Source organism: Camelus dromedarius, chromosome 9 (genome assembly GCF_036321535.1).
Source record: "Camelus dromedarius isolate mCamDro1 chromosome 9, mCamDro1.pat, whole genome shotgun sequence".
Lineage (NCBI taxonomy): Eukaryota > Metazoa > Chordata > Mammalia > Artiodactyla > Camelidae > Camelus > Camelus dromedarius.
Window position 1 is genome coordinate 62,864,544 of NC_087444.1, and position 27,609 is coordinate 62,892,152.

General features: G+C 46.4%; 2 protein-coding genes across 4 annotated transcripts in view; one reads left to right on the forward strand and one right to left on the reverse strand.

Annotated features, from left to right (window-relative positions):
• Positions 1–6,671, forward strand: PDCD5 (programmed cell death 5). The gene is made up of 6 exons (XM_031458560.2): positions 1–173; positions 1,329–1,366; positions 3,523–3,584; positions 5,067–5,158; positions 6,087–6,158; positions 6,479–6,671. The coding sequence occupies exons 1-6, from the start codon at positions 108–110 to the stop codon at positions 6,524–6,526; spliced, it is 378 nt and encodes a 125-aa protein (XP_031314420.1). The 5' UTR covers positions 1–107; the 3' UTR covers positions 6,527–6,671.
• A 2,547-nt stretch (positions 6,672–9,218) lies between these two features.
• Positions 9,219–27,609, reverse strand: part of ANKRD27 (ankyrin repeat domain 27) — a 42,860-nt gene continuing 24,469 nt past the window's right edge. For 2 of the 3 annotated variants that reach the window (XM_031458553.2, XM_010989099.3), the window contains exons 17-28: positions 26,752–26,844; positions 25,095–25,292; positions 22,637–22,909; positions 21,533–21,577; positions 19,411–19,533; positions 15,704–15,901; positions 14,865–14,984; positions 13,929–14,090; positions 12,716–12,827; positions 11,890–11,968; positions 11,631–11,703; positions 9,219–10,571 (exon numbers count right to left, since the gene is read on the reverse strand). In XM_031458553.2, the coding sequence (XP_031314413.1) occupies positions 10,353–10,571; positions 11,631–11,703; positions 11,890–11,968; positions 12,716–12,827; positions 13,929–14,090; positions 14,865–14,984; positions 15,704–15,901; positions 19,411–19,533; positions 21,533–21,577; positions 22,637–22,909; positions 25,095–25,292; positions 26,752–26,844 (1,695 nt within the window). In that variant the 3' untranslated portion in view covers positions 9,219–10,352. The remainder of the gene's footprint in view (positions 10,572–11,630; positions 11,704–11,889; positions 11,969–12,715; positions 12,828–13,928; positions 14,091–14,864; positions 14,985–15,703; positions 15,902–19,410; positions 19,534–21,532; positions 21,578–22,636; positions 22,910–25,094; positions 25,293–26,751; positions 26,845–27,609) is intronic. The other variant, XM_010989100.3, reaches the window with a different exon arrangement.

The window sequence follows — 27,609 nt, forward strand, 5'->3', positions numbered from 1 at the left end:
CCTGCGCAGTTTGGAGGGCCGCACGGGCGCGCGCCGAGGGGGCTGCCGGAGTTCCCGCGGAGTGGGCCGGAGCGTGGCCGCGGCTGCTCGCCCTGGACGGCCGCACCATGGCGGAGGAGGAGCTCGAGGCGCTGAGGAAGCAGAGGCTGGCCGAGCTGCAGGCGAAGCATGGGGTGAGCGTGCCCGCCGCCCGCCGGGCCCGTCCCCTGCCGGGCGCCGCCCTCGTCCGAGGTGGAGGGCGCGGCCTCCGGCGGAGGCTCCGAGCGCCGCCGCCCGTGCTCTCCCCGCGGGCCGAGGGTCCCGCCTCTGTCCCCGGCGGCCTCCTGGCCGCCTCCTAGCCGGCTCGGCCCCTCTCTCAGTAGCATCGGGGCTCGGGCGGCAAGCCGACCACGTGCTGCCACGGGCGGGTCGGGCGCGGGGGGTCTCCCCGGGCAGGGGGTCGGTCTCGCCCGGGCTGGCGTTGGTCCCAAACAGAATGCTCAGCCACTCGGGTCTTTTCGGTGCCCTTAGCTCTTGGATCTAGCTCGTCTACTGTTCCAGCCGAATGACTTTTCCAGTTAAGTTGTTCTGACCCAAGTGGTCGGCAAACATTTTTTAAGCGTCTGCTGTGTGCCAGGTGCCGAGCGTACATCGGGGAACATCCACTCTGTCGGAGTTGACAGTCCCGGGGAGGGGCTGGACACTAGACACTAATCCCGTAGATAAAACGCCCAAGAAGCGACTCTCCCATAAAGAGAGGGAGAGGAACGTGTTAGGGATGGAGCGGGACGGTCGGGAAGGAAGTGCTGTTTGAGTCCACAGCGTCCCCAGTACCGAAGTCCGTTTTCTTTTCCAAGAAATATTCTTACCATTTCAAATACGGTTTCGTAGTACAGGGACTCTTCTCCCTAATGGCTGGTTGTATTCTAAGACATTCTATTAGATTGTGACCTTAGAAGCTTTTCAAGACGTTGTAGTAAGTGGAAACTATCCCTCTGACTTCTGTGACGTCCGGCTTTTAACTGTTTGGTAAGCTGTCTCTACCTATGCAGCAGCCTATTAGGCACCAGAAACAAAATAGAGGGCGAACGGTATAGCTCAGTGGTAGCGCGCATGACTAGCATGCACTAGGTCTTGGGTTCAACCCGCAGTACCTCCACTAAAAGAAATGAAAGAAAGAAAGGAGTGGGAAAGGATGTTAAGTGTCAAAAGATAGTCTCCTGCAAGGTACTTAGAGCCATTGCAAAGAGCGAATCGTGGCTGAGAAAATGATATTGAAAAAAGAAAATAGAATGCCTACTATTTTTCCTCTGAAATTACTCAACTAAAGGATAAAATTATTTTTTCAGGATCCTGGCGATGCAGCACAACAGGAGGCAAAGCACAGGTATGGGCTGGAACTCTCAACTTTTTGAAGGGTGGTGTTACCAAAATTTTGGTGAGGGAGGTGGTGGTAATTAGGTTTATTTATTTTATTTTTTAATGGAGGTCCTGGGGAGTCAACCTAGGACCTCTTGCATGCTAAGCAAGCACTCTACTGCTGAGCTATATACCCTAACCTCCCCCCCCATTTTTTTTTTTAACTTTAGTTATTTTAATAGGTGTGTGAATGTTAAAAGTTTTTCTTGGCATAGTGATTTTTTCAAAAATCAGGATATCTTCGCTATTGATTAAACAAACAGGTGTGGAACCCTGCATGACTTACTATGTTGTATTGCAGTTACTGGTTGATGTTTGTTTCTCTGCTAAACTGTGATTACCTTAAAATAGGCGTAATGATAGGACTGTCTCATGGGGATGTTGTGAGGCTTGCATGGGTACAGTGCTTCACGTGTAGTAAGTGCTCAATAAATACTGACTCTTACTCTGTTTTCATGGTTACTTTGTCCCAGCACGTGGCAGAGCACCTCACACTTGGCAGGTTTATTGAAAGAGTGCCTAGTTACGCCATCATGCTATCTTTTCTTCCTAACTGTGTTAACACATAAGGTAAAATTTACCATCTTAACTATTTTTATTAATTATATTCTCAATTATTGTGCAGCAGATCTCTAAAACTTTTCCATCTTGCAGCACTGAAACTATACCTATTAAACAACTCCCCATTTCCCCTTCTCCCACCACACTATCTTTTAACTCATCCCTTCATTCAGCAGATGCTCACTGAGCATCTGCTCTGGGTCAGGCACCGTGCTGGGTCTACAGAAATAGTCAAGGTGGAGAGGGTTCCTGCTCTTACATAGATTGCATTAGTGGGAGAAGCCAGATGGTAAGCACCTGGGATAGCGCTGAGAAGAAAATAAAACTACTACATGAACGTCGTCGATTCTGAAGATGAGAATTTTTTTTTTTCACATTGTAACATATCTGAAGTTTGAATGTGTCTCATCCTCTATTGCTCTTGTCCTGGATTCTTCCAGAAAGGATTTACTTTTGTTTCTGCCATCATTTGGATCATTTCTAACCCGAGACCTTTTAGAATTCTCTGCTTGAGGTTCCCCCCTTCCTCCACCCCGGTACCGAGAATTCAGACAGCAGACCTACAGGACTAAAGCTTGAAATTTAAATCCTCAGAGACACTTTTTCTTCCTCCACTCAGGGCCAACACTGATGCGTGCACACATCCTTGCTGTCCCTCTCTGCATGGCGCGTTCGTTTCTTGTTTACCTTGTGCTGAGGATGTTGCTCTTTCATGCCGCAGCTTTGAGTGAGGGTCTCCTCTTAGACACTTCATCCAGGGTGTTTTTCATTCTTAGAGATACAGAATACTGTGCAGTATCTTACAGTCGATGGCATCTTAGATGCAGTGAAATATAGTAATAGTTTGTGGCAGGATCAAAGTACTGACGAGCAATAAGGCAGTGGCCTGTGGAAGTGGCCTCTGGTCCGTGAGCCCTAGGGTCCTCAGATGGGGGCATTTAGGCACAGCCAGCCCCAGCTCCCCTTCCCATTCGGCCGAAGAATCTCTGCTTTTGCCTGGTGTATGTATTAAGTTCCTTGAAGGATTTCATTTGAAAAACAGTTTCTGCTGCTTAAAAAAAAATTGAAACTGCTGTCTTATGAACATGAATTAGTTCCTACTTGGATAGGTAGGAAGATGCAAGGATAGGAACAGAGTTACAGTTTCACTCCCTTCCCGACCCCAAAACTAGAACCGAGAGTCTTGAAACATGGAGTCTGGTCCTACCTTGGCCACAGTTACCTATGTCTCCTTAACATGGCCTCTGTGGATCTCAGCTGCTTCATCTCTGAGAAAATGACACGGATTAATCACTAGGTCCTTATAATTGCCTGAAATCTCACTATAAATTTCTAACACCTCTCACACACTAGGCACTTAATAAATGTTTATAATGATGGTTGAACTGAAACTCCACCCTGAATTATGCAAATGTGAAATTTTACCTGTCAGTTTCGTAGGTTTACACTCACATGATATAAAGCTGGCCTTTGAGGCTAAGAATGGACTCATTACATTTCTCTGTGTTCAATAGACATGCTGACAGCCTAGTTCTAATTTTGCTTGACCTGTTTTTGTTGTAGGGAAGCAGAAATGAGAAACAGTATTTTAGCCCAAGTTCTGGACCAGTCAGCCCGGGCCCGCTGTAAGCATCTTCAGTTTTCTTTATTTCCATAAAATTGACTTTGAGTTATTTGAATATGGAGATATATGTATGAAATTATTACTCTCTCTAGATTTAATATTCTTGTAACCTAAAAACATGCAAGATAGATTATGTGTAAGAAGTGTGACATTTATAAACCTAAAGAAATGTACTTAAATCTTTATTATTAAAAGTACCAGCTCTGTTCTCTCTTACCAAGTGCATACAGTTGGCTCTCCGCATCTGTGGGGTCAGAATCCACAGGTACAGAGGGCTGATTGTACTACACCATTTTATGTAAGGGACTTGAGCGTCCTTGGATTTTGTTATTCTCAGGGGGTATTGGGACCAATGTCTTGTGGATACCAAGGGATGACTGACTATACTAGGTAAAATGTATAGGAAACAACTCTTACTTCGGGTCAGTCACAAAATGTTGCCAGTAATCGACACGGGTGACGGGGGCTCAGGTTGTTTGTACAGGCAGACCTTGGAGATACTGCGGCGTTGGTTCCAGACTCCCACAATAAAGCAAGTCATGCAGATTTTTTGTATATAAAAGTTAAGTTCACACCGTACTGCAGTCTGTTAAGTGTGCAGTAACATTATGTCTAGAAAAAGTGTGCATACCTTAACTTAAAAATAGCTTATTAAAAAATGCTAACTGTCATCTGAGTCTTCAGTGAGTCATGATCTTTTTGCAGTAGTAACATCAAATATCACTGGTCACAGATCACCATAACAAATATAATAATAGAAAGCTTGAAATATTGCCAGAATTACCAACATATGACACAAAGACATGAAGTGAGCAAATGCTGTTGGAAAAATGGCACCGATAGACTTGCTCAAAGCAGGGCTGCCACAAACCTTCATCTGTAAAAAAAAAACGAAAAACAGTATGTGTGACACGCAAAAAGTGAAGCTTAATAAAAAAAGGCATGCCTATATTCTCTGCTTTAGATATGTTCATAATTTTTCATAATGAAAATCAGGTAGAAAAAAAATTAAATGAGCCAATTCAGAATGAACCAGCATCTCCTGTATTGTAACTTGAAGCCCAGCTTGGAAGAGGCAGCCTTAGATGGATCACTATGAGTATGTATTCGTAGTGATACGTAAATTGCTTTCCAGAAGGCAATCATATATATGTGATTATATGTATTAAAAAATAAATATATACACAAACACACACATACATATTTGAAAGCATGGGGCTTAGCATCTGAGGATGCAGGTTTAATCTTAGCTCTACCACTACCTCTGTGTGGTCTTAACTGAGTTTAACACAGCCAAACTTAAGTTTCCTCATTTTAAGAGGAGTAACAGTAGTCCTTGCCTTCTCTGCCTTGCTAGTCTTAAGACAGGTGTAAGTATGAAGTGCTTTGGCAACGTCAGTGCTTAGTTACTAGGTGTAACGTAAATACATTTAATTTTGACTTCTTTTTGGGTATGTGTGTCTATTTTTTTTTTCCTTTTTAGTGAGTAACTTAGCACTTGTAAAGCCTGAGAAAACTAAAGCAGTAGAGAATTACCTTATACAGATGGCGCGATACGGACAACTAAGTGGGAAGGTAAGCTTGGACTGCCTGGAGGCAGTTTTAACCCGTTGTTACCTGCTTCCTCAAAACATATCTTCAGAAGGTCAATTTCATCTTTTTCTGGCTACAGAATTCTTGTTTTTAAAGGAGAGAATAGTTGTATCTACTGTAGATCCTGAAAGATACGTTTTTTTTTTTCCTAAAATCCTCTGCTGCTTTCCTGACATCACTGTGGAACCTTGTTAGCGTTCCATATATGGGAACCAGTGACTGTTAGGGGCTGCCAGCTTAAGCTGCTTCTACACTGGAAACAAGGGTTGTCAATAATGCTAATTCATAGGCAAAGTTACGCTTGTTTTGCAAATGAGGAGGTGCTGAAATTCCTGGTTATTATGTGCATTGCTGTAATGGCATGGTGGGATATTCTGGCAACGCGGAGCTGCCTTCAAGATCCAGACGAGCCTCACCTGCACTGGGAAGCCCTCTGCTGCCGCCAACCTGCAGGGATCAACCCCCACTGAACCCCTTTCACTGAGAACGTGTGTGGAAGAGACGACCAGTGGTTCATCTTTTTTGACTGACTTGTCTCCTGCTTCTAAACTTCTCGAGGTTTCAAGGGCAGAAGCTGTGTCTCCATCCCTGACACTTAAGATAGTGGTGTAGGTGGTGTCCTTGTCTGCTAGTGCTGATAAAGGTGTTCTGAAATACCTGTTTAACTTTGGGTGTTCCAAGGAAGCTAACTGGTGGATACTTTTCCTCCTGTCTCAAATGAAGGCCAGCAGAGTAGATGCTATGTGGAACTTAAACCAAGAGTTAATGGCCAGTAGTTTCAGCCCGCTGTCCCGCTCTCCTTCCCTCTTGACCTCTACGCCCACACCCCGGAAGGACTGAAATGATTCAGTCTGCCGAGGTCAGTTCTTTGTTTTTTAAAAAGTGCTGTTTTTCTTTCTGGTTATTCTAGGTATCAGAACAAGGTTTAATAGAAATCCTCGAAAAAGTAAGCCAACAAACAGAAAAGAAAACAACAGTTAAAGTAAGTTTCCCCAAATGCACACGGCAAAAGAAGGGTTGATATTTTAAAAAAGCATTGCATATGCGCCTACTGTGTCAAAAAAGATATTTCAGCCCACAGACATTTTCATCTTACAACAGGGAAGTTTGGGGAGAAAGGCTGCATATATTGAGAATCTATTTTTAAGGCTCTTCTGTTGTTTCCCCTCCCCTTAGATCTTAAACACTTAACGTTGTTTTAAAGACAAGAATGTCTTGCTATAGTAGTAGAAATTTGTCTTCTCAGAAAATGAGTTATACTTTATTAAACATGTTATGATGCTCATTTAATTTCCCCCCCAGTTCAACAGAAGAAAAGTAATGGACTCTGATGAAGACGATGATTATTGAATTTACGATGTTTAGAGACTGGAACTTGATGGAACAATTCTAGGATAGATAATACTTGGCTGAAGTTAAGATCTGGTTGAGTGTTTACTTTGTTTATTGTCTGTATACCTTTTAAAAATAAACTTGTTATGCAAAATAAAACAAACTGGGCAAAGTTGTTTTACTCCTGTAGCTGAATGAACAGAAGATCTGCATTTTTAATTTTTTCCTTTCCCATCAGAAGTTCTTGAACATGTGTAGCAGCATGAATATATCCGTTGTAACTGTGTCATTACTGTTAGGAAAATGGCCTTAGCAGAAGTAAAAGCTGCTCGAGCAGTCTTCAGTAAGGAAACAGCAGCAGCCTGGTAACATCACAGGAGCTAAGACTTTTGGGTTAAGCTGAGTCCGCCTTAACATTTCCAGGCCATGGCAGGAAGGCTGTTGTTCTTCCTGCAGATAGTACTTATGTTTAATGTAAGGAAATTCCTAGCTTTGGTTTCATTTATAATCTGCTTTTCAAAGGCATCGAGTCTAAATATTATCCTTATCCAAACCACCTCTGTAATTAGAGGATATATCCATTGGAAAAAAACAACAAAAGTAACGGGGACATACTGATAATAGCACTTCAACACTGACAAACATGTCTGCGAGAGAAATGATTTCTAATGATTAAAATCCAGTTCGTTTAGCAGTTAAACATTTTGGTAGAAATGTTCTGGGTCTTCTTTTTCTAAATATTTTTTTCCCTTATTTTTTTTTTTTTTTCTTTTTGGGCAGGGGGAGAGTGTATTTAGGTTTATCTATTATTTTATTTAAAACCCAGGACCTCATACATGCTAACCCGGCACTCTACCACTGAGCTATACCCTCCTCTCCTAGAAATGTCCTTCACTGATAAGGTTGCAGGTAACTTAAAGCAAATGTCATCTCTCATATTGTGCTTTATCCCCACCAGGTTATGAAAAACTTTGCTCATAAATTTTAATCATAAACTTAACTCTCAAGTAAGCTGTTTGGTGTAACCTGGTAGATGTCTTAAGTCCTGTGAGACCTAACCCAGGAGGAAGTTCGTAACATTTAATGAGATGATATGATTAGTAGCAGGAAAGTGATGGGAAGTGTGGTTTACAGTCCCAGTCTCTGCTTTAGCTTGTACACTGCTGACACATGTTTAAAGTATATTTGAGATTTTACTATATTTGAGACTTGAAATCTGTAACCATAGACAGTGAAGAAAGTTGGTGTTGTAATAAATGTCTAGTATTTCTGATTAAACAAATGATTAGAACCATTAAGAACATCAAAAATTTTTCAGAGGAACAGAATAAATCATCAAAAGTAAAAGCTGATGAAGGATTTTGGAAAAAAAATCCCAATTACAGGTAAGTTTTGTTTTATGTCTCATTTACATGAAAATGCTGGAGGGAGCCTAGACAGTTCTCAACAAGTTTTGCTACACGCTTGCTTTTGCAGAATAACCACTGTCCTGATGGCAAGTACTGATGTGAATGTGTTTAAAAGATTGTCAAACTCCTGGGGGTGGGGAGTATAGCTCAGTGGTTGAGCACATGCCTAGTGTGCACAAGGTCCTGGGTTCAATCCCCAGTATGTCCATTTAAAAAAAAAAAGGAAATAAGGCTAGCATCGTTTAAAAAAAAAAAAAAAAAAGTCAAACTCCTGTTCTTCAAAAGACACTTGAGATAGAGGTTCTTGACATCAAGGGGGTGGGGTACGTTTCCATCTGGGGAGCAGTTATTCTAAACTTTCTAATTTAAAACTTTAACTGATAACACTTTGAATTCAAAATATTTGTATACAAAATAGAAACCTGAGCATTACTAATTTCTTGAGTTGCCAAATCAAATTTAGTTTTAAGTGGGAAAGTAACTGGAGAAAAACACAAGTATTTTTTAAAATAACTGAGGTAATCACTTCATATTGCCCACGCTGCTATTTACCAGAGTAGCTTAAGAGGAATCTTCTCCCCCAAGACTGACAGTCCCATTCATGATGTTACTCCAGAGGAAGGGCGCACCAAGCTGGAAACTGCCAATTCAGATGACACCACCAGTCAGGCCTTGACCCCAGCTCTGACAGTACAAGCAAACCAGCCCCCCTTACTTCCATGAAACTATTTCGTTTGACAGTTCTACCAACCAGTGCAACTGTTAGAATTAATTGGGGGTATACGTGAAAGTTTTCAAAATTACATTGCACCGCCACCAAAATTAGGTGGTATTAAATAATATGTATTTGCAGCCTGGAAATGGCTGTGCTGATAAACTGCATAGGAGGTGGCCTCTCGGTCAGGATGGTAGAGGAACTGAGCAGCGTAAGTCAATAAGGTGGTCTTGTTGAAAAGTGGGGGAAAGGAGGTGAATCAGAACAAAGAACTATTTCCTGTTTGGGCTAAAAAGCCATATTCTTTTTTTGTTGTTCTGATGTTAGAAAGCACTTTTGTGTTAGGCACTTTGCCTACTGGCTTAGATTAGCCCTTTTCAAGGTAGTTGGATAATGATCTGCTCTGAATGATCCAGTTTACATATTTCAGTCACATCAGTAACCTAAAAATAAAACGTATGTCCATCCGATGATCCAATGAGGGAAGATTTTTTTCCATATACTAAGCACGTGTTTATAGCAGAAAGGCTAAGAAACATCTCTCCGTAGCAACACAGAAACTAAAAAAGTACACCATAACACGCTCAAGAATCATAAAGTTTACTGTTTCTTTCCCATCATTTGGCACATATCCAAGGCACATTAGAAAATTAAAAATCATAAATTACTTTGTAGAAAAATAATCAGCCCCTCCCTTCTGTACATACGCAAGTATTTCCAAGAACGTGCACAAAACCATTTCCCTATTACAAAGTTATTTGAAAATGTACTCAGGACAAATCCGTGTTTGCAGCTCTAGACCAATTAATAACATAAAAAAATAAGAGTAAAATCTATAGAAATTTATAAAAAGGAATAAATGGCAATAAATCCTAACTTAAACTTTGACCTGGTTTGTGCTGTAAGTTTTGAATCTGAATCAAAAGACTTAAGAAAAGATGTGCCAAGTCTACTTTCTAGTTCAGTAACCATCCATCAGGTGTGACATTAAAGAAAGGGAGGCTCTTAACGGAACGGGAAGTTTCTAGAGACACTGCTCCAGGTGCGTACGTGCAGTGGTCAGTCATCTGTACTTTGTTGGAAGGAAAAATATACCCAGCTTTCCCCACATACATAGTGTAGAACGTGTCATCATATGTGTCCTTCTCACTAAAGTGAACATCAAAATGGCATTTAGGCATCTTTGGGTTCAAGTGTTGCTTTGCAAAGGGACATTTTTCAGGTCCTATTTCCTTCATTCAAATGCAGCATTTCTGCCCGGCCTCCACAGTATCAAGAAACCTAAATTGCTTTTCTTCAGCTTATCCCAGAGGGAGGATTTCTTTTAGCTTGTGGTTTGCTAGTTTATACACGTCACAGAGGTTTAGCACCTTTCAGTAGGAGGTCAGAATCTGGTGATGGAACCTCTCACTGTAACCAAGGAAACCTTAATAATTACTTGAGAAGCATACAGCCTGGTCTTAAGGGTCGGGACACCACCGGAATTTTTGTCCATTCCTTTTCAAGTGTATTCATTAGTTTTAAAGAGGAAAGAAATGGTGATAATTTTTTGTTGTTGCATTCTTTCCATCAGCCACAGAAAAGCTTTCCAGAACTTTCCTTTCTCTCAAGCCAAAGAGAAAGTACACTTAGTTCTAAGCTGTATTCATGCTTGGCATCTTGTTGAGGACTCACTTCTGGCAGCAGATGATTCTTTAATTACCGTTAAGACTGGGAAATGCTAGCCTCTTGGGGGAGTGGTCAGGTTGCCAGCAGTCTCCGGGCCCTTGGGGACAACGGCATCATTGACTGTGTGTCTCCGGAGCATTCGCCTGTTCCCAGGAGCAGGCTGTCTCAGTCCAGGCCTCTCCAGCTGGTCCCCATTTCCTCTGTCAGCAGTCTGAGGTCTGCCCTGGTCCGGCAGGTTATTCTGCTTCTGTGGGGAACTCTGCTTCCCTGGCTAGAGAAAAGGTACGATTCAAACAGCTCACGTCTGCACCGTGCTTTAAACCACCAACCATAGTAACAGCTACCCTTGACTGCTTCTGTGCATCACCCCGTGTGCTCAGAACTTTCCAGGCATAATTTCAACTCTTAACATCCCTGCAGTGAACATATGACAGGTGCACACTCCAAGTGTCAGACACAATGTAAATGCTTTGCGTGTTCTCACGTTTACTCTGTGCAGCTCTAACAAGTGTGCGCTGTTACTCCTGCTATCCTAGAGCTGAGGAAACCGGATCAGCAAAATCAAGCGGTCTGCCTAGAGTCCCCTGGCTCACAAGGGAAAGCTAGCACTTGATAGAACCCGGGCAGGTTTCAAAGTCTCTGGGCTTCCCACCCAGTGGCAAGTCTGTTAGCAAAACCAAGAAAGATTTAAATATGAAATCAAAGTTGGTCATGTTAACAAAAATCACTTTAATCCTCTAAAAGATTTAAAACTTTTGTATATTTGTTCCAACAAGCCTGTGCCTCACGTGCTGTAAATTCTAATTCTCATAAATAAGTCATATCTTATACTGGCGAGCAGCAGTAAGAAAAGCCACATTTCTGAGAAAAGCCACCTAATAGCACCACAGAATGTAAAGCAGGCATCTTTTTATAATTAAATATTAAACAGCGCTGTAGGAAGATGGCCACATACAGGCTTGTCTAAATGAGCAACTTTATACCACACGTGAAGCTTTTTACCCATCTACAGTAAACAGTGGTGGTTTCTTATATTCGTGATGAACACATTAGTGAATCTGTTTATTGCATGGTGAAATCTGAGACAGTGCAGCTTTAACTACTTTCCAATTTCCCTCACTTTCCTTTCTCAGCTTAGAAATATATTATTAAATATAACAATAAATGAAGTCTATATTCTTGACCACTGCCTCTAAAGAACTCATTTTTATTGTTATTAACTCTTAACAGTGAAGGGAATAATGAAATGAGAAATGTGTTTACCATGGATTAGTTTTGAAAAATCTAGACTTTAAAAAATAAGATTATAAGCCAGTGTTTAATAACTCACCTCCTGCGGAGACTCTTCAGTAAAATTAGGGACACTTCTATCTCTGGACATAATCTCCCTCGAAGTCCTTCCCCTGAAACCCAGAACAAACTGAAATAAATGTTCGGATACTGGTGCGAAACACTCTGGTGGCCACAAGGTGGCAGTGTTTGCCAAGTGCAGATTTATCTATAACCCATTAAAGCTACACATGACCTGCTTGAATTGGGAGTAAAGTGAAGACCAAAAGCACAGAAGTCAACTCAAATTTCATACTCACTTAAACGGACCGACTGAGTGGACAAAGTAAAACTGTCTTGTAAAAGGTTCATCTGGTAGATCATACATTTTTGAGTTCCCTGTAGAGAAAAGGATAAACATCTGAAAACCTCCAAAATAGTTTAAGAATTGTTTTAAAATTAAAGCATAGATGCAAATTTTCAATTTTCTTTTTGCTAAAGTTTAAAAGAGTTTAAAAAATTAAGCACTGCTTTTGCTTACAGAGACATATTAGTAGATAACCTGTTTATTACCACGTGAACCCCCAGGAAACAGATCAGACCTTAATACACTGATGTTCCCCAGCCACAGCCAGTTATGGTGAGACAGCCTCAGGAGTATCCAGATATGGGAGTGGGTTCACATTATTACATGGCAAAGTATATTGCAACTTAAAGAAAAAAGTTGAACAAAACTAAACTATAACAACTTTTCAAAAAGAAGAAAATGCTTCAGCCCCACCCGTTTGGCAAATGCTGTCCTAATTACTGTCAACTTCCGTACACCTGCAAATTTACAAAGGAATCGTTAAAGGTAGCATCTACCCCAGACGTCCAGGAAATGCTTTAAAAAAGGCCTGGATTTGGAACGTGAGGCATGAAAGAAACTACCAGAGGTCGCTCCTCCCCTCCAGTCGGGGGTGAGGGGGTGCTGAACTTTAATGCTCAGACTGTCCCTCACAATCCACCAGAAAACTAGCATCAAAAACCAATGAAATATGATGTTACATGCATTTCTTTGGTGCCTATATCCCACCCTCAGTCAGCAACTAGTCATGAACTTCCAAATGAACTCAAGTTGAGAATCACAGAAGGTGAAGTTCTTACATTTTTTCCTGATCTTAACAGTAACGTACTCCTTGTGGTCTGTTTCGCCAGCATCATCTAATGTGGCCACACAGCTTGGTACCACTTGAAGTAATTCCATTATTTTTGAATTCTACAATTTGAAAAGGGAAGAAAGTTAACATTTTAAATTCTTTCTTAGCAGGTTATCGCGTGGTTTTGCTCTCAATGTCAATTGCATGGCCAGGCAGCAAAGCTAAGACTCAACTACAGACAGAACTTCGAGGCCATAAAGCCTAGCGCTGGAGATCAGCCCTGCTTCTGGGGCCGGGCTCTGCCCTCTCCTAGGCCTCTGGGCCCGTGCCTCACTGCTCTGTGCAGCTGGGCTGACGATCAATAATAGGCTCTATTATTGTAGAGTTATCATGAGGTTATCCAGGGCCCAGCACATAGTAAGCACTCAATAAACGAGATTCCTCACTGTCATCATTGGAGAGAAAGTGCTAAACTGAAAGCTTAAAATATTTCAGTTCTGTTCTTAACATTTCTTAAATGCCACTGAAAATTAGAAATGAATATACTAAGCCTCTCCGTAGGTTGCATTCATGGTGATTTAACCTGCCAGTAAGTGTCATTTAACAGCCTAATAGTCGTCCACCTGAGTAGGAAACAAGGTAAGGCTCCCACGTGGTAACAGGAGCAGTAAGGAGCTAGCTCCTCCCCCGGAGGAGGAGACTGTACCCTCACCCCTTCACTGCGCAGGTCCACGCGCTGCAAGACCTGTAAATTGTTCATCACAGTTCTCCTTACGGAATGCAGGGTTTGTTCACTAACTGAACAAACTTCCTCCATTGTGCTGCTCAGACCTCAGCTGTGTTCCCAGTGCAGGGACGGTGGGACCAGAACGCCGTCTCAACCTGCTCCTTCCCCGCGAGGGCCTGACTGCTTGTCAGCGGCCCAGACCAGGGTGCCGAGGCCAGCAGTGGGTCGGGGGGCACCTCTACCCTGGCCTTTGAAAACCACCCCTGAAGGACGGGCCCCTGGCTCCCTGAGCAGGCCGCCACTGACCAGGGGACCAAGGACCAGGTCAGGTGTGCAAGCATAGCGGCAGAAGTCCCTGCCCGTGCCCCAGCTCAGCCTGGCACAGCAGATCCAAGGTCTGGCTACTGCCCTCGGACCTGGCTTAAACACAAGGAATCCGGGTGAGCTCTCAGGGAGCCTGGGATGCTCGCAGCAACTCCGCTCTCCCGCTCACCTGTTCGGCACAGTCTACAGCCGTGCATTGCCTCTTGTTCAAGGCCTGAACTGATGCTCCATGCAGCAGCAGCAGCTCCACCACAAAGACGTGCTTTTCTATCACAGCCTCGTGCAGCGCTGTGTTGCCCTTGCTGTTAGCAGCGTTGATGGAGGCCCCGTGCTGGGAAGGGAAGCAGCACAGTGAGGACACCACAGACCGTCCGTGCTCAATCAACGTGGTACCTCGATGGGGGTGCGCTGTAACGTTTTTCCAACTTTCCTGTATGTCTGACATTTTTCTTAACACGTCAGGGGTAAAAGTAATATCGAGAAAAAAAGATTTGTGTACAAAGATATTCATTGCAGTGTTTATCACTATAGCAGGGAAAAAAAAACAGAAGTCACCTAAATGTACTGAGCAGAAACAGATTAAAAAAAAGGAGAAAACAACTATGGTACATTCATAATTATGCAACCATTAAAAATTGAGTAAAGTGAATAATGTTCTACATTAAGTGAAAACAAGAAAGAAAGAAGACAATACTGATCTAAATTATGCCCATTTTTTAAAAGTCACCAAACTTAGTTGCCTTTGAGTAAAAGGGTTACGGAAAAGTTGAGTTTTTTCCCTACTTTTAAAATTCTCCCTTCTGTATAATCAACACAGATTACCTTCATCAAGAGAGGGGGGGAAAAGTAGCAGTGACAAAGGACATTCAGCTCACACTTCAGGTAACAATTCAACTTACCTGGTGAGTGAGGCCAGGTCCCAACCTTCAGCAAAATCAATCTGATGCAGCACAGATGCTGAGACCCCATTTCCCATCAGAGGGTCATTGCGTGGAAACGCAGTGCGAAGTTCCTCGTCCCGGGGCCAGCTTAACGCAAAATCCTCCCGCCCCCGCCCCTCCCCTCTGTGCCCCTGTTGGCAGCTCCGGGGTTGGGGGGCCCTTACCTGCAGCAACAGGGCCGCGACCTCGTGGTGGCCTCTGGAACAGGCGTAAATGAGGGGTGTGTTTCCACTTATATCCCTCTTATTGGGTTTTGCGTTAGAATCTAACAGATACTTCACCACCTAGCCCGGAGAGGAGAATTTGTCAACTTTAAAATTGTCGGAGAGAAATCCTGTAACTTGACAATCTTTTGACTTTTCTCTAAATTTATCTAGAAGGCTCTTTAGACACGTGTGACCCTCAGGAGAAAGCAGACCAACTGGGGGAGGAATTAACATTTGCTGAGGGCCTTCTGTGCGCCGGGCAATGTGCTAGGCACCAGATGTTTTCACTGAATCACTGTATCTCCTCCATGCAGAGCTGGAAGGATGACTCCAGTTTTACATGCTGGGACAATGATGTTTGCAGCACTGTGCTAGGTGGTACTGGAAATATGGTTCCTGTCTTTAAAAAGCTTACAGTAGACCTAATAAGGAAAATGAAAAATTCGAGAGATACTAAACCGTTCGGCACAGACAAGGGCGGCAGGAACGTGGAGGTGGTCAGATGTGGCTGGGGCCCTGGATGACCAACACCCAAGAGTCGGAGAGCGACAGCTCCCGCCAGGGTCAGAATCAGGCGTGAATGCCAGTGGGAGGGGGCTGGCTCCGCCCCCAGAAGGCCCAGGGTCCTGGGTTCCCTTGCTGAGTGGTCCTGCCGTGGGGATCTCAGGATCTCAAGGCTGGGAGCAAGGAAATGTGCCCGTCCTCTAGGCTGGCCACCAAACCCCTATCCCTCTGCAGCATTCCCACCGAGCGGGGTTCTAACCGTGTACACTCTACCCCAGAGACAGAACCCTGACCTGGAAGTGGCCGTTCTGGCAGGCCAGGTGAAGGGGGACAGCTTGGCTGGCGTCTCTGGCCCCCACCCGGGCACCGTGCTTCAAGAGGAGGAGGACCAGGTCCACCCGGCCGTGCAGGGCAGCCACGTGCAGTGGGGAGGAGCCATCCTGGTTGGTCACATTCACACTGAGCCCACTGGCAGGAATCTTTGCCAGCTTCTAGTAAGTGCAGAAGGTGGAAACGGAAATGTTAGTATTTGCAAAACCCGGCTGAAGGAACTGAAGGGCCGTCAGTCCCCCACGGCCCCTCTGTCAAACTGGGACTCACAGCAGGATCCTGAATCGGGTTGCCCACAGGTGAATTACTACTTAAGAAAGGTATGACATATCACAGGATTAGCTTGCATTTTCAAGAAAGCAAGGCCCCTAAAATGATACCGTAAGATTCCAAGGCAATTCAACAGGAAAGGGAGTCTGTTCAATGGATGGTGCTGGAACAACTGGATATCCAGATACGGAAAACTGCACATCCCCCCCCCTTGCCTCACACCACACACCACCAAGAAATGCATCACAGACCCAAATGTAAAAGCTACAACTATTAAGCTCCTTGAAGTGAACACAAAAGATCTTTGCAACATTGGGATAAGCCAAGATTCCTTAGATAAGACACAGAAAGCAAAAATCATGAAAGAAAAGTTTGATAAACTAGATTTCATGAAAATTTTTAATGTTTGCTCTTTGCAAAAGGCAATTAAGAAAATGAAAAAGCAAGTCAGAATGGGAGAGAATGTTTGCCATATGTATATCTGACGGAGGACTTGTGCCAACTGGAATTTTAAAGAAACAAAAAATAAAAAACTCTTGCAACTCAAAAAGACAATCCAGCTTTTAAAAAAAAAAATAGGCAAAAGATTTGAAAAGACTTCACAAGACAGCTGAATGGTCCGTCAATGAGCACAGAAAAGTAACATCTTTGGTTGTCAGGGAAATGCAAATCAAAATCAGTAATGACAAAACCAAAGTGTCAGAAGACAACAGTGATGGCCAGGGGATGCAGCAGGGGACGGGGAAAACTTCCAAGGCTCAGGAGAGAATATTTCAGGTGACAGAGACGGTCTGTATCTTGACCGTGCTGGTGGTTACCCGGCCACGAATTCGCTTATCAAATCCCACACAACTGTTTGTTGCTTATCTCCATAGTTCACCTTCATTTTTACCATGAAACTTCCTTAGCATTCACAGTGGTTTTACAATCGATCATGCGGATATAAAAACAATCAATCAGAAACTAGCAGGGCAAACAAAACTGATTTATAAACCAGTATAACTAAAAACAAACATTCCATTCCATTATCAATCATACAGTTGATAGTGGGATTAATATGTCAGTGTTTTCTGTGACCGATCAAGGATTAAAACTTGGGTCATCTAGTTCACTTTTTGATGATTGAAAATGTAATCGTCTTAAAAAAAAAGACTATGCTCAATTTAAAGGATGAATTTTACTGTATGTAATTGACACCCCAAAAATCAAAAACAAAGAAGTTGGGGGAGGGGATGGGGAACACAGGGCAATACCACTGCACACTGCCCAGAATTAAGTTAAAAAGTCAAAATAGCAAATGTTGACCAGGATGGGGAACTCGCACACCCTGCTGGCGGGAACGAACGATGCTACAATCACTCTGGAAAATTTGCCGTTCCTTATAAAAGTTAAGCATATACTTCCTGTATAACCCGGCAGTTACACTCCTAGGTCATCACTCAAGCAAACATATGTGTATACGAAGACCTGTACACATGATAATCACAGCTGCTTTATTCACAAAGCCAAAGCCAGGAGAACAGATAAACAAATCACAGTACACTCAACAAAATGCTGCCCCGCCATAAAGAGAAATGAACTGAGCCAGCACGATTGCAGAAACATTCTGCTGAGCGAAGGAAAGAGTGTGTACTGTGTGGGTCCGTTCACACAGAATTCTAGAACATGCCATCGAGTCTGTAATGACTGAAGCAGATGAGTGGTTGCCTGGGATGCGGGGTGGGGGCAGGAGGGACGAGGAAGGGACTGAGAGCAGGGCAGGGACGGTCTGGAGGGGGTACGAACCTTCTGCATCTTGCCTGTGGGGATGGCTTCGTGGGTTTACACATCTGTGGAAACTCACCAAACTGTACACCTTAAATGGATGTTCTTTACTGGGTATAAGTTATACTCCAGGATGGGTTTTTTTTTAACAAACTCACTCTAAACGCACCCCTGGGCTAGCAGAGGATGGGGCTGGTGCGGGGGTGGGGATAGTTTTAATTTAATCACAGTATGAAGCAGTTTAGTTTTGCGTCTGTTTGAGAAATGACAAAAAGAGAAAAAAGATAAAGAGGATTTAAAAGAGCAGGGAACATAAATTGATCCAATAAATTCGACAGACACTGTGACGCGTAACTCAGTTTCTTGTTACAACTAATGCAGCGGGAGGTGGAGGAGGACAGAGTGCAGGTAAGTGGCGAGGACAACAAGGGACACAGTGACCGCCTCCAGCCACACCCTGTCACTGGCCAGGCCTGTGGGCGGTGCGGCTCCACATCACGGCCTTGGGAACCGCGCCTGCCTTTTCTAATCCCTTTGTTTTCCACAGCAGCCCGCCCAAGGGAAGTCATTTTTTGGATGGTACATAACCAGTGGCCTGGGGACGGAACAGAAGTTGCATATCCCAATGTACACATCATGCTGCTGCTGAAAAGTTCCCCAAAGCGGGAAACCACCCCGAGTCCTTCAACAGGTCAAACAGGCTAAACAAAGCATGGCACCAACACGCCATGCAGCACTGCTCAGCGATAAAGAATAAACCGTCAATGACACGCACCAAGCTGGAAGCAGGCGGAGTGGATAAAGCCAATCCCCAAAGGTTCTAGGCTGTGTGATCACATTTATACAACAGTTTTGAAACGGCAAAATTCTCGAACTGGAGAACAGGTTAGTGGTTGCCAGGGGGTCAGGGAGGGTGGGGAGGGGTGACCAGGAGAGAGGTGGGGGTGGCTTTTAAAGGGCGACGCGAGTGATTCTCCTGGTGGTGAGTGAATGGTTCTGTACCTTGAAGGTGGTGGCAGATACACACACCTACACGTGGGATAAACCTGGGTCGAATGAAATACTCACATGTGTGCATGCGTGCACATGCAGACACACACACACGAGCACAAGTAAACCTGGGGAAACCCGAGTGAGGCGGATGGACGGTGCCCACGCTGATATCCTGGCTGGGATACGGTACCGTGGTTTTGCAAGCTATTACTGTTGGGGGAAACGGAGCAGACGGAACAGGGGTCTCTCTGTTCTTGGAGGGAGGGTCTTCCTGCAGCCGGGTGCACCAATGTGAGCAAAGGCAGCGGGCAATGGATCTTGCTGGGGGCACCAGGGCCACGAGGACAAAGACCCCTGGCACGTCTGTTCATAAGCTCCTGCCCTGTGACTCAGGGGCCCTGAGAGCCATTCAGACACTAAGCCTGAGAGCGCGTCCCTGCCCTGCTCCCTGACCTGCCTTGTTCCGAAAGCAGGCGGCCCGAGCCGGATCCTGCACACGTGTCCCCTTTCCCCTGCCCTGAGCTGGCTACTCCCCACCGTATCTCAGGAGATGCCTGGTCATTAGCTGGCTGAGACGCATATAACTTGCCTAAGGGGAAAAAGGACAATCCACCCCCACCCTTCAACAGAAGAAAAGCCAAACCTTTTGAGCTGGAGCACACTTGGGGCACTGGCACAAGGGGTGACAAAATTCAACATCCACTGCGCCAGCAGCCTCCTCCACTTCATCCAGGTCCTCCTCTGTCCACTCAAAGAGGTAACGTACCTGCGGTCGGGAGGTACAGAGAAACGGGGTCTGAAAAAACTCATCCTGCAGCTCCGCTGCAAGCTATGGACACGGACACACACACACACACACACACACTCTCTCTCTCTCTCTCTCCCCCTCCCCCCCCTCTCTCTCAACTGTTCCCAAATCAGGACCTGCATTTCCTCAGCCACCAAAGTAACTTATAAACGACTTATAAACGACTGCAGCTCCCTCTCAAGGATTCCAGGGTTCACCTGCACTCGAGCAAGCCTCTCTAAATCCTTTCAGTGGTGACATTCCCAGGTCGAGCCACCATTCCTGCAGAGAATGATTCTCTTCTTCTATCTGAAAAAGGGGCAGAGCGCTGCTGGCCCTGGGGCATCTCATGAGCACTTCCTCTTACACGATCCAGCCGTCTGCTTTCAACAGCTGGGGGAGGTAACTCACTCCAAGAGGCCAACAACTCGGTCAAGGCTACAAGTAACTGGTGACCGAACCTAGATGCAAGCTCTCTGACTCCACGCGGAGGTCTTTTCCACTTGCCCTGGCCCACCGGTGAAAGCATTGAAAAGACCCCAAACAGATCAGATTCCTGTTTCAGGAAAGACTAATTTCTAGTTTTTTATTAGATTTGGAGAAAAGAAAACAATATAGAAACACCTCCAGGCCTGGTTCTGAGCACTGAGGAAGTCAGCCTATGCCTGCAAGCAGGACTCTGTTCAACCACAGACGTTCCCCCAGCCTGGTCCCTTCCACGTCTGACAACAGATGCTCCTCAGGGTAAAAACACCAAAGGCCTCACCGAACAAGCTGATCCGGACAGACCGGACCGAGGGCAGTTCCTCTTGGTGCTTAGAAGGAACGAGATGCGGGCGGCGGCCTCGGGCAGCGGGCTGGAGGCTCTCACATGTGCAGGTGGGTCTGGATGGGACCGCAGGGCACCAGCCGTTTCTCACCTCTCCTCCCCAAGTGGCCTGACCCCCTGGCCCGCCCACAGGAGGGGGAAGAGATGTGTCCTGCCACAGGGACAGTCACATTCTCTTCTCCACATCGGCTCTCACTGCAGCGGGTGGGGAGCCAGAAGAATTCCTCCTCTGCTTCCCCCAAAGAACGCTGGGTCCCCTGGGGCTGGACTCACCAAGGGAACAACCAGCACCAGCCAGGTCCAGACACCTGCGTCCTCCCCTCAGGGTAACCGCTCGCCAAGCTGATGGAGGAACAGCAGCCCTGGGCCAAAGCTAACACACTGAAAGCTACATCCCAAGTCTTCACACCCCGGAGGCTGTTACAACCAGATCCCAGTCATTTCTGTCCACAGCCTTGAACTCAATCATCCGAGAAAAGCACTCTTGAAACACATCACTGCGAAGCTCTCCTGTAAATCCATTCCACTCAGAGCTCCTAACCTGGTGAGCGCTCATTTACTCCTCCGTTTTAAAGTAGGAGACATAACAAACTCCTTTCAGGAAGCCACAGGCCAGCCAGGGGAACTGCCCACGGGAGGCTTTAGTGACCTCACCACAGATGTTCCCGGACACCTGACAGGGAGGGTTACAACAGACACCTTAGCGCCATCTCATCCGGACACCTGCTCATGACTCCTTGGAAGCCCAAGTCTGAGACTCAGCCTCCTGGCCAGGGTGTCGCAGCCGCCCACAGCTTCGGCAGGGCCACACCAACGCCATCTCCGCCCCTCCCCAACCCTGTCTGTTCGCCTTGCTCTCGGTGCCTCCAGACACAGGCTGGCCCTCTTGCCCACATCTCACCACCCTCCTGGAACATGAATGTCCAAAACGCAGGGACAGGCTCGCTCTCAGGCTTTATTCCGCCTGCCTCATTACTCATAGGGGGAAATGTCACCTCCCACCATCAAGTTATTTATATAAAATGCACCCTTTCCGTGTGAGACTGAACGAGAACCCACACAGCCCCGAACTCACCTGGAGGCAAGAGACCCAGGCACAGCTGTTTAAACCGAGAGCAAGCTGTTTTATGCGCACTTCTAAACACTCACCATTTCTAGATCTCCATCAGCAACCACTCTTAAAAGTTTTTCTACCTTGATAAAAGGAAAAAAGAATGTTAGGAAAATAGTTTCAATAATTAAAAAAACACCATCCTGGAGACCTAGTAGCTTTCATTTGTCTCTTGATTTGTGGAGTTTTGACATCTCATTCAGTACCTTTCAAACACATCCCTAAAGTTGCCCAGACAGGGCCTGCAGGGTGGGGCTAGTGGGCAGGGAACCCATCCATTTAAGGTCTATAGAATGACCTGCCATTCATGTGCCACCGTGGGATGACGGCCACCTGAAAGAACAAGAGCTTCCTAAGAGGGTGGCCACCCCCAGAGCTGCATCTATTCAGCCCTCATTGTCCACACTGGCGGGGACCACCGGGGCGGATGCCCCCACACCCCTAGGAACGATGCCAGGCCTCCGTCAGACTCCAGAGCATGTCTCTCAGCTTCCTTTGCTGTGGTTCTGCATCGAGCTAAGCTTACTGGGCCCTCCAAGAGCAGATCATGGCTTGGGGGTGGCGGGGTAGGAGGGGCCCCCCACCCACAGGGGACGGGGCAAAGGGATGGGGAAACATCTGCACAGTGACTGACACTGGACAGGCTCTATGGCAGGTTAGATGGAAAAACAAAACAAAACAGGCTATAAATCCGCTTTTACAAAACACAACGTGTGAGTACGTGTAAACGTCTACATAACTTTGCAGGCAGTCAGGGGCGACACACCTCAGGGGAACAGGGGTGCGGGCGAGGTGGGAGGGAAGGGCAGAGAATTTACTTTGTAAAACCGTCTTACAGCAGGGGACCTCTGGGTGACTCGACTTGTACTTTTCTTGGAATGCTCCTCCATCCCATCCCACACACATGCTCACAGACACACACACACACACACACACACACACACACACACTATCCACAAAGCAAAGAGCCGCGGAGGGCGCAGGCCATGAAAGGCAGGCAGGCTGAGGCTGGCCGGGCTCCCCTCCAGGGCACTGACCTCCGCCACAGCAGACGCGGCTGTCCCAGCGACGGGGCGGCCCTCATCAGGCCCCCGTAACACAGGGGCCCCCCTCCCCCGCGCCCTCCCATCCGGGGGCCTCACCTCCCTGAAGTCCTTCTTGGGGTCCTCTTGTCTGGGGCTCGCCAACATGGAGGAGAAGCTGGAGGCGGAGGACCCCTGGCTGACGGAGTCCACGGGGCGCGGAGGGGGCGGCGCGGGCGCCTGCGGCAAGGGAGCCGGACGCCGGGACAGAGGTGAGGGCCAGAGACAGGCTGCGCTCAAACACGGCCGATACACGCAGCCCCGCTCACTCACCTCCGAAGACTTCTGCCTCCTCTCGAAGGACAGGTGATGGGCTTCCATTATGGACAGAATCTAGGAGGACAAAGCAGGCGGGAAAAGCCCTGAGTGAGGGTTGCCAAAGCCTCATCACCCATCTCACCCCGCAGCCCAGCCGCCCCCTCGGGGAGACAGGGAACCGTCTGCCCCCTCGGGGAGACAGGGAACCGTCTTGGGGCCATGCTGATCATGTCCTACAGGAGGAGCTGGTGCTTCCCAGGAATGGGCTCAGGGGACAAGACAAGGCCAGGCACAGAGAGGAACTCAAAGGCTGCCTCGTCCAGCCCGGGCTGTCTGCCTTCAGGCTTAAAATGTGACCTTTCCGCCTGTAGTCCCGGGCCTCAGGCAGGAGCAGCCGGAGCTGAAAGCAGAAGGCAAGTCTGCCCCTTCCGTCTGCACATCTCCCTCTGGAAGGGCCTTTGGGAGAAGCTACAGTGCAGAGGTGCCCTCAGGCTCGCCACGGGCATCTTGGGCCAAGGATGGCATCAGCCAGTCTGGAGGCTCTGGCTGCTACAAAGCCAAGACCCCAGGAGCACACGGGCGACACCACTGGGGCCCCCCAGGTCACGAGCAGGGATTTAAACCATCAAAAACCGCGCTACCATAGGTTTCATATCGTGTTCTTATCACACAAACAAAATAGTAACACAACAATAAAAAATAATAATGATAATTTAAAAAAAAAAAAGAGGGCAGTGGGAAACTTTTGGAAGGGATGGACACGTTTACACCTGGGTTGTGGTGTTGGTCTCATGAGCGTGGACTTAGCTCCAAACTCATCAAGTCATATACATTAAAGATGAACAGCTTTTTGTACGTCAATCGTATCTCAATAAAACAGCTTAAAAGGAAAACCTGTGCCACTCCTAGCAGAAGACATGAACTGAAAGAACTCTCTAGAACAGAGTTGGAAATTGTTAAAGGGGGCCAATGAAACATGAAGAGGCAGAAAGCAGGACCTGTGCCAAGGGAGACGACTGGAGGCCTGTATTGAAACGGAATCACTTATAGAACCAACCTAAGTGTCCACGGACAGATGACTGGATGAAGATGTGGCATATACACAACGGAATACTACTCAGCCATAAAAAAGAATAAAACGATGCCATTTGCAGCAACACGGATAGACTTGGAGAGCATTATGCTAAGAGAAATAAATCAGATGGAGCAAGATAAATACTGTATGATATCACTTATATGATGAATCTAAAAACATGGCACAAATGAACTTATTTACAAAACAGAAATAGACTCAGAGATACATAAAACCAACTTATGGTTACCAGAAAGGAAAGGTGGTTGGGAGGGATAAATTGAGAGTTTGGGATTTGCGGATACTAACTACTGTGTATAAAAGGGGTAAATGACAAGGTCCTACTGTAGAGCACAGGGAACTATAGTCAACACCTTGTAACAGTGCATAATGAAAAAGAATATGAAAAGGAATATATATGTATAACTGAGTCACTATGCTGTTACACCAGAAATTAACACAACACTGTAAATCGACTATACTTCAATTTTTAGAAACTGGAATTACTTATGTGAGCCTCTAGTTGGGATGTTCTGGACACATCGGTCTGATGACCTTGGACGTCCACTGCACGTGGCGCTATGCGCCCTCTGGCTAGCTGGCCACACGCGTCTCTGAAGACATCCCTTCACCAGAGCTGCTGCTGGGAGACAGGCACAGAGGCCCGGCCTCTGCGTACCCCATCCACCGCTCACGAGGTGGGTACCGTCACGACATGCTGCCCAGAGCTATGTGTTTCCCGAAATTACTAGCAGGAAAAGAGGAGTAGGTCCTTAACAAAGCACTTATGAAGGAAACTATACCCGGTGATGCTCAAGCTCAGCCAAGTTAAACTTCAGGAGCTAAGAGTGAAGTAGCAGGACACGTCCTGCTCCCACGCCCGGTCCCTGCTCCTCCTGGCCAGAGCCGCTGCCATTTGCTCATAAATCCGCAGCATTCAGAGGCCGCGGTAAACTCTGCTGGGAGCAGCTCTCGGCACAACACTGACAAAAGCCACCACTAAAGCTGAGAATAATGTAAATATGTAAAACCCATGAATGACCGGGTCCCAAATGCAGCAGAGAGGGTGCAGGCCAAGTTCTAGCCTCGCACACTAATGCACAGTTTGAACAGCTTGGCCAAGACCTAATCTGTGGAAGTTGATTTTTTCTAAGAGTCGTGTTGCTGCTTCAAGGTGAAAAAGGCTACCTTTGAGTTTAACGCACACTTGAGAGGCGTTTCCTTCAGCCTGTTCTGGATCTCTGTAGACGCTCCATTTTGCAGCAATGTCTCGATGATGCCCTGGTAACCCCAGCGGGCGGCGATGTGCAAGGGGGTGTCTCCTTTCTCGTTACCGATGTCCAGTCTGCACGACTGCACGTCATAGTAGACCAGGGCCTTCACGCACTGCAGACAAAATGGGAAATGCCACCGTTAAGTCCCACGCCTAGCCTCGGGCAGCTCTGCGCACGCCACAGCCCCCACAGCCCCATACAATCCAGGCGCCACTGGCCAAGCAGACGTGCCGTTAACAGAGAGTCAGATCTCCAGGGTTCCAGGTGACCTGATCAGGTCGCATCATTTTCTCAAAAGAACCCGACTACCAATCAATAAGAAATGGCTGAATAAACTGTGACATACCGTGTGCAGACGGGTCACCACAGCAGGCCAGAGACCCCTACCCCTTGAAAGGCCTGCCAGCAAGGCTGGCCCTTGACTTGGGGTGTTCCTCGGGAGTCTGGATTTGGGGAGTGTGCCCAGAGTCCCATAACCGATAAGAGGGGCTTAATGGACCTAAGTTCCTTTTGCAACAATGGGGGTTTATGCTGAACACCCACTTCCCTTCTGGGAGTCTGGAATTTTGATAGATGCTCAGGCAGAGGGTGTCTACACCACCAGCCTCCAGCAAAAATCTTGGGTACCCAGTCCCCAGTGGGCCTCCCTGGCGGAAAACACTTCACTTGTGCTGTTAGGCCTGGCTGCTGGAGGAATAAGCATGTCCCGTGTGACTCCACACGGTGACACTTTTGGAAGCCTGCGCCTGATTCCTCCCGTCTTCACCCTTGGCTGGTTTTGCTCTGAGTCCTTTCACTGCAATAAATCATAGCTCTGAGTACAACTCTGTGCTGAGTCTTGTGAGCCCGAATCACTGTACTGGGGAGTGTTCTCAGGGACCCCGACAAAACATACGCAATAGATTACCGTGCAGTGATTACAGAACCAGATCAACATCTACTGACCTATGGGACGTCCACGATGTATTAAGTTACGACAGTAAACTGCATAAAAACATGTGGGGTGTGATCGTGTTCACACAACCACCTAACCCAGCCTGGCAGGCAAGAATTCTATCACTGAACCACCCACGCACCCCACCTAACCCAGCCTGAACCATCCGTCAGTATAAATCTACCTGTAATATACCATGGAGAGGAGGGGGGGAAATCTCTCTCTCTCTCTCTCACACACACACACACACACAGACACACACAAACATGGAGTTAAATACTAAGTGAAAATGATAAAATTCCTTGATGTTACCATAAAGATACAAAATGCAGAAACTGAGTGTGAACAGAGGTAGGAAGCAGATGGGAAGCAGGGATGCGTGAAAACCATTTAATCTCAGGAAAAGACAATGGGCAGTTAAGTTTCAGATTTCTGCGGTTTCAACACAGCATCTGTAATAAGTTTTTGAATGTTTTCATTAAAAAAAAAAACTGCCCACCAAATGCTCCGATCATTGTCAAGATCATTGTCAACGTAACACATGACATTCAACTAATCGGAAATTCACATTTCTCCACGGGGGAGGGAGGGAGGGAGGGTCAGAGCGGCCACCCTGGGAACAGTGAGTGCCACTTACGTCCTCATGGCCATGCGTGCAGGCCAGGTGCAGGGCCGTGTTGCCGTTGTTGTCCTGCACTTCGGGGCTGGCTTTGTAGTGCAGGAGCAGCAGCTTGAGGAGAGGAGAGACCAGGTGAGCACCAGCGAGCCCGGGTGCAGGCACACGCCTCCTCAGTGGCGTGGCCTGGGGTCTTGCAGGGGGACATCGCTGGTCTCATCTACTTAACACTATAATTAAAGGTGCATCAACCATGTAACAGAAAATAAACTGAAAAAGAATGTGTGTAGGTATATATGGATAACAGAATCGCTGTGCTGTACACCTGAAACCAACACAACGTTGTAAATCAACTATACTTTTGATTTAAAAGTATAGGGTAATAGGGCTGGGGTAATCCAGGCATTGGTAGTTTTAATTTTTTTTTTTTTGGTGGGGGTGAAGGTAATTAGGTTTATTGATTTTTTTTTTTTTAATGGCGGTACTAGGGATTGAATCCAGGACCTTCTGCATGCTAGACATGCATTCTACCACTGAGCTACATCCTCCCCTACCCTAATCAACTATATTTTTATTTAAAATAAATTTAAACATTTTTTAAAAAGCAGGAAAAAAAATTGTATCATCACTCTCATCCTTCCTGATGAGAAGTCTGGAGATTAAAAAGCCCCACCATCCTTCCCCCAGATTAACATGATGTTTCAAATCTACACCTAACAGTTTTGGTCCAGCGGACCCTTGGGGAGGGCCTGAGACCCCAGTCCTTCCCGCGGGGCAGCGGCAGAGCCAGCGTGGAGCAGAGGAGGCGCCAGGACAACTGAGAAGCCACACGCAGAGCCCGGCCCGGCCAAGCCTGCGCTCGGCGGAGGGGGCTTAGGG

Coding starts and splice junctions, on each gene's coding strand:
- PDCD5 (XM_031458560.2), top strand. CDS start 108: ATGGCGGAGGAGGAGCTCGAGGCGCTGAGGAAGCAGAGGCTGGCCGAG. Junction 3,585..5,066: donor CCAGTCAGCCCGGGCCCGCT/GTAAGCATCTTC, acceptor TTTCCTTTTTAG/TGAGTAACTTAGCACTTGTA. Junction 5,159..6,086: donor ACGGACAACTAAGTGGGAAG/GTAAGCTTGGAC, acceptor TGGTTATTCTAG/GTATCAGAACAAGGTTTAAT.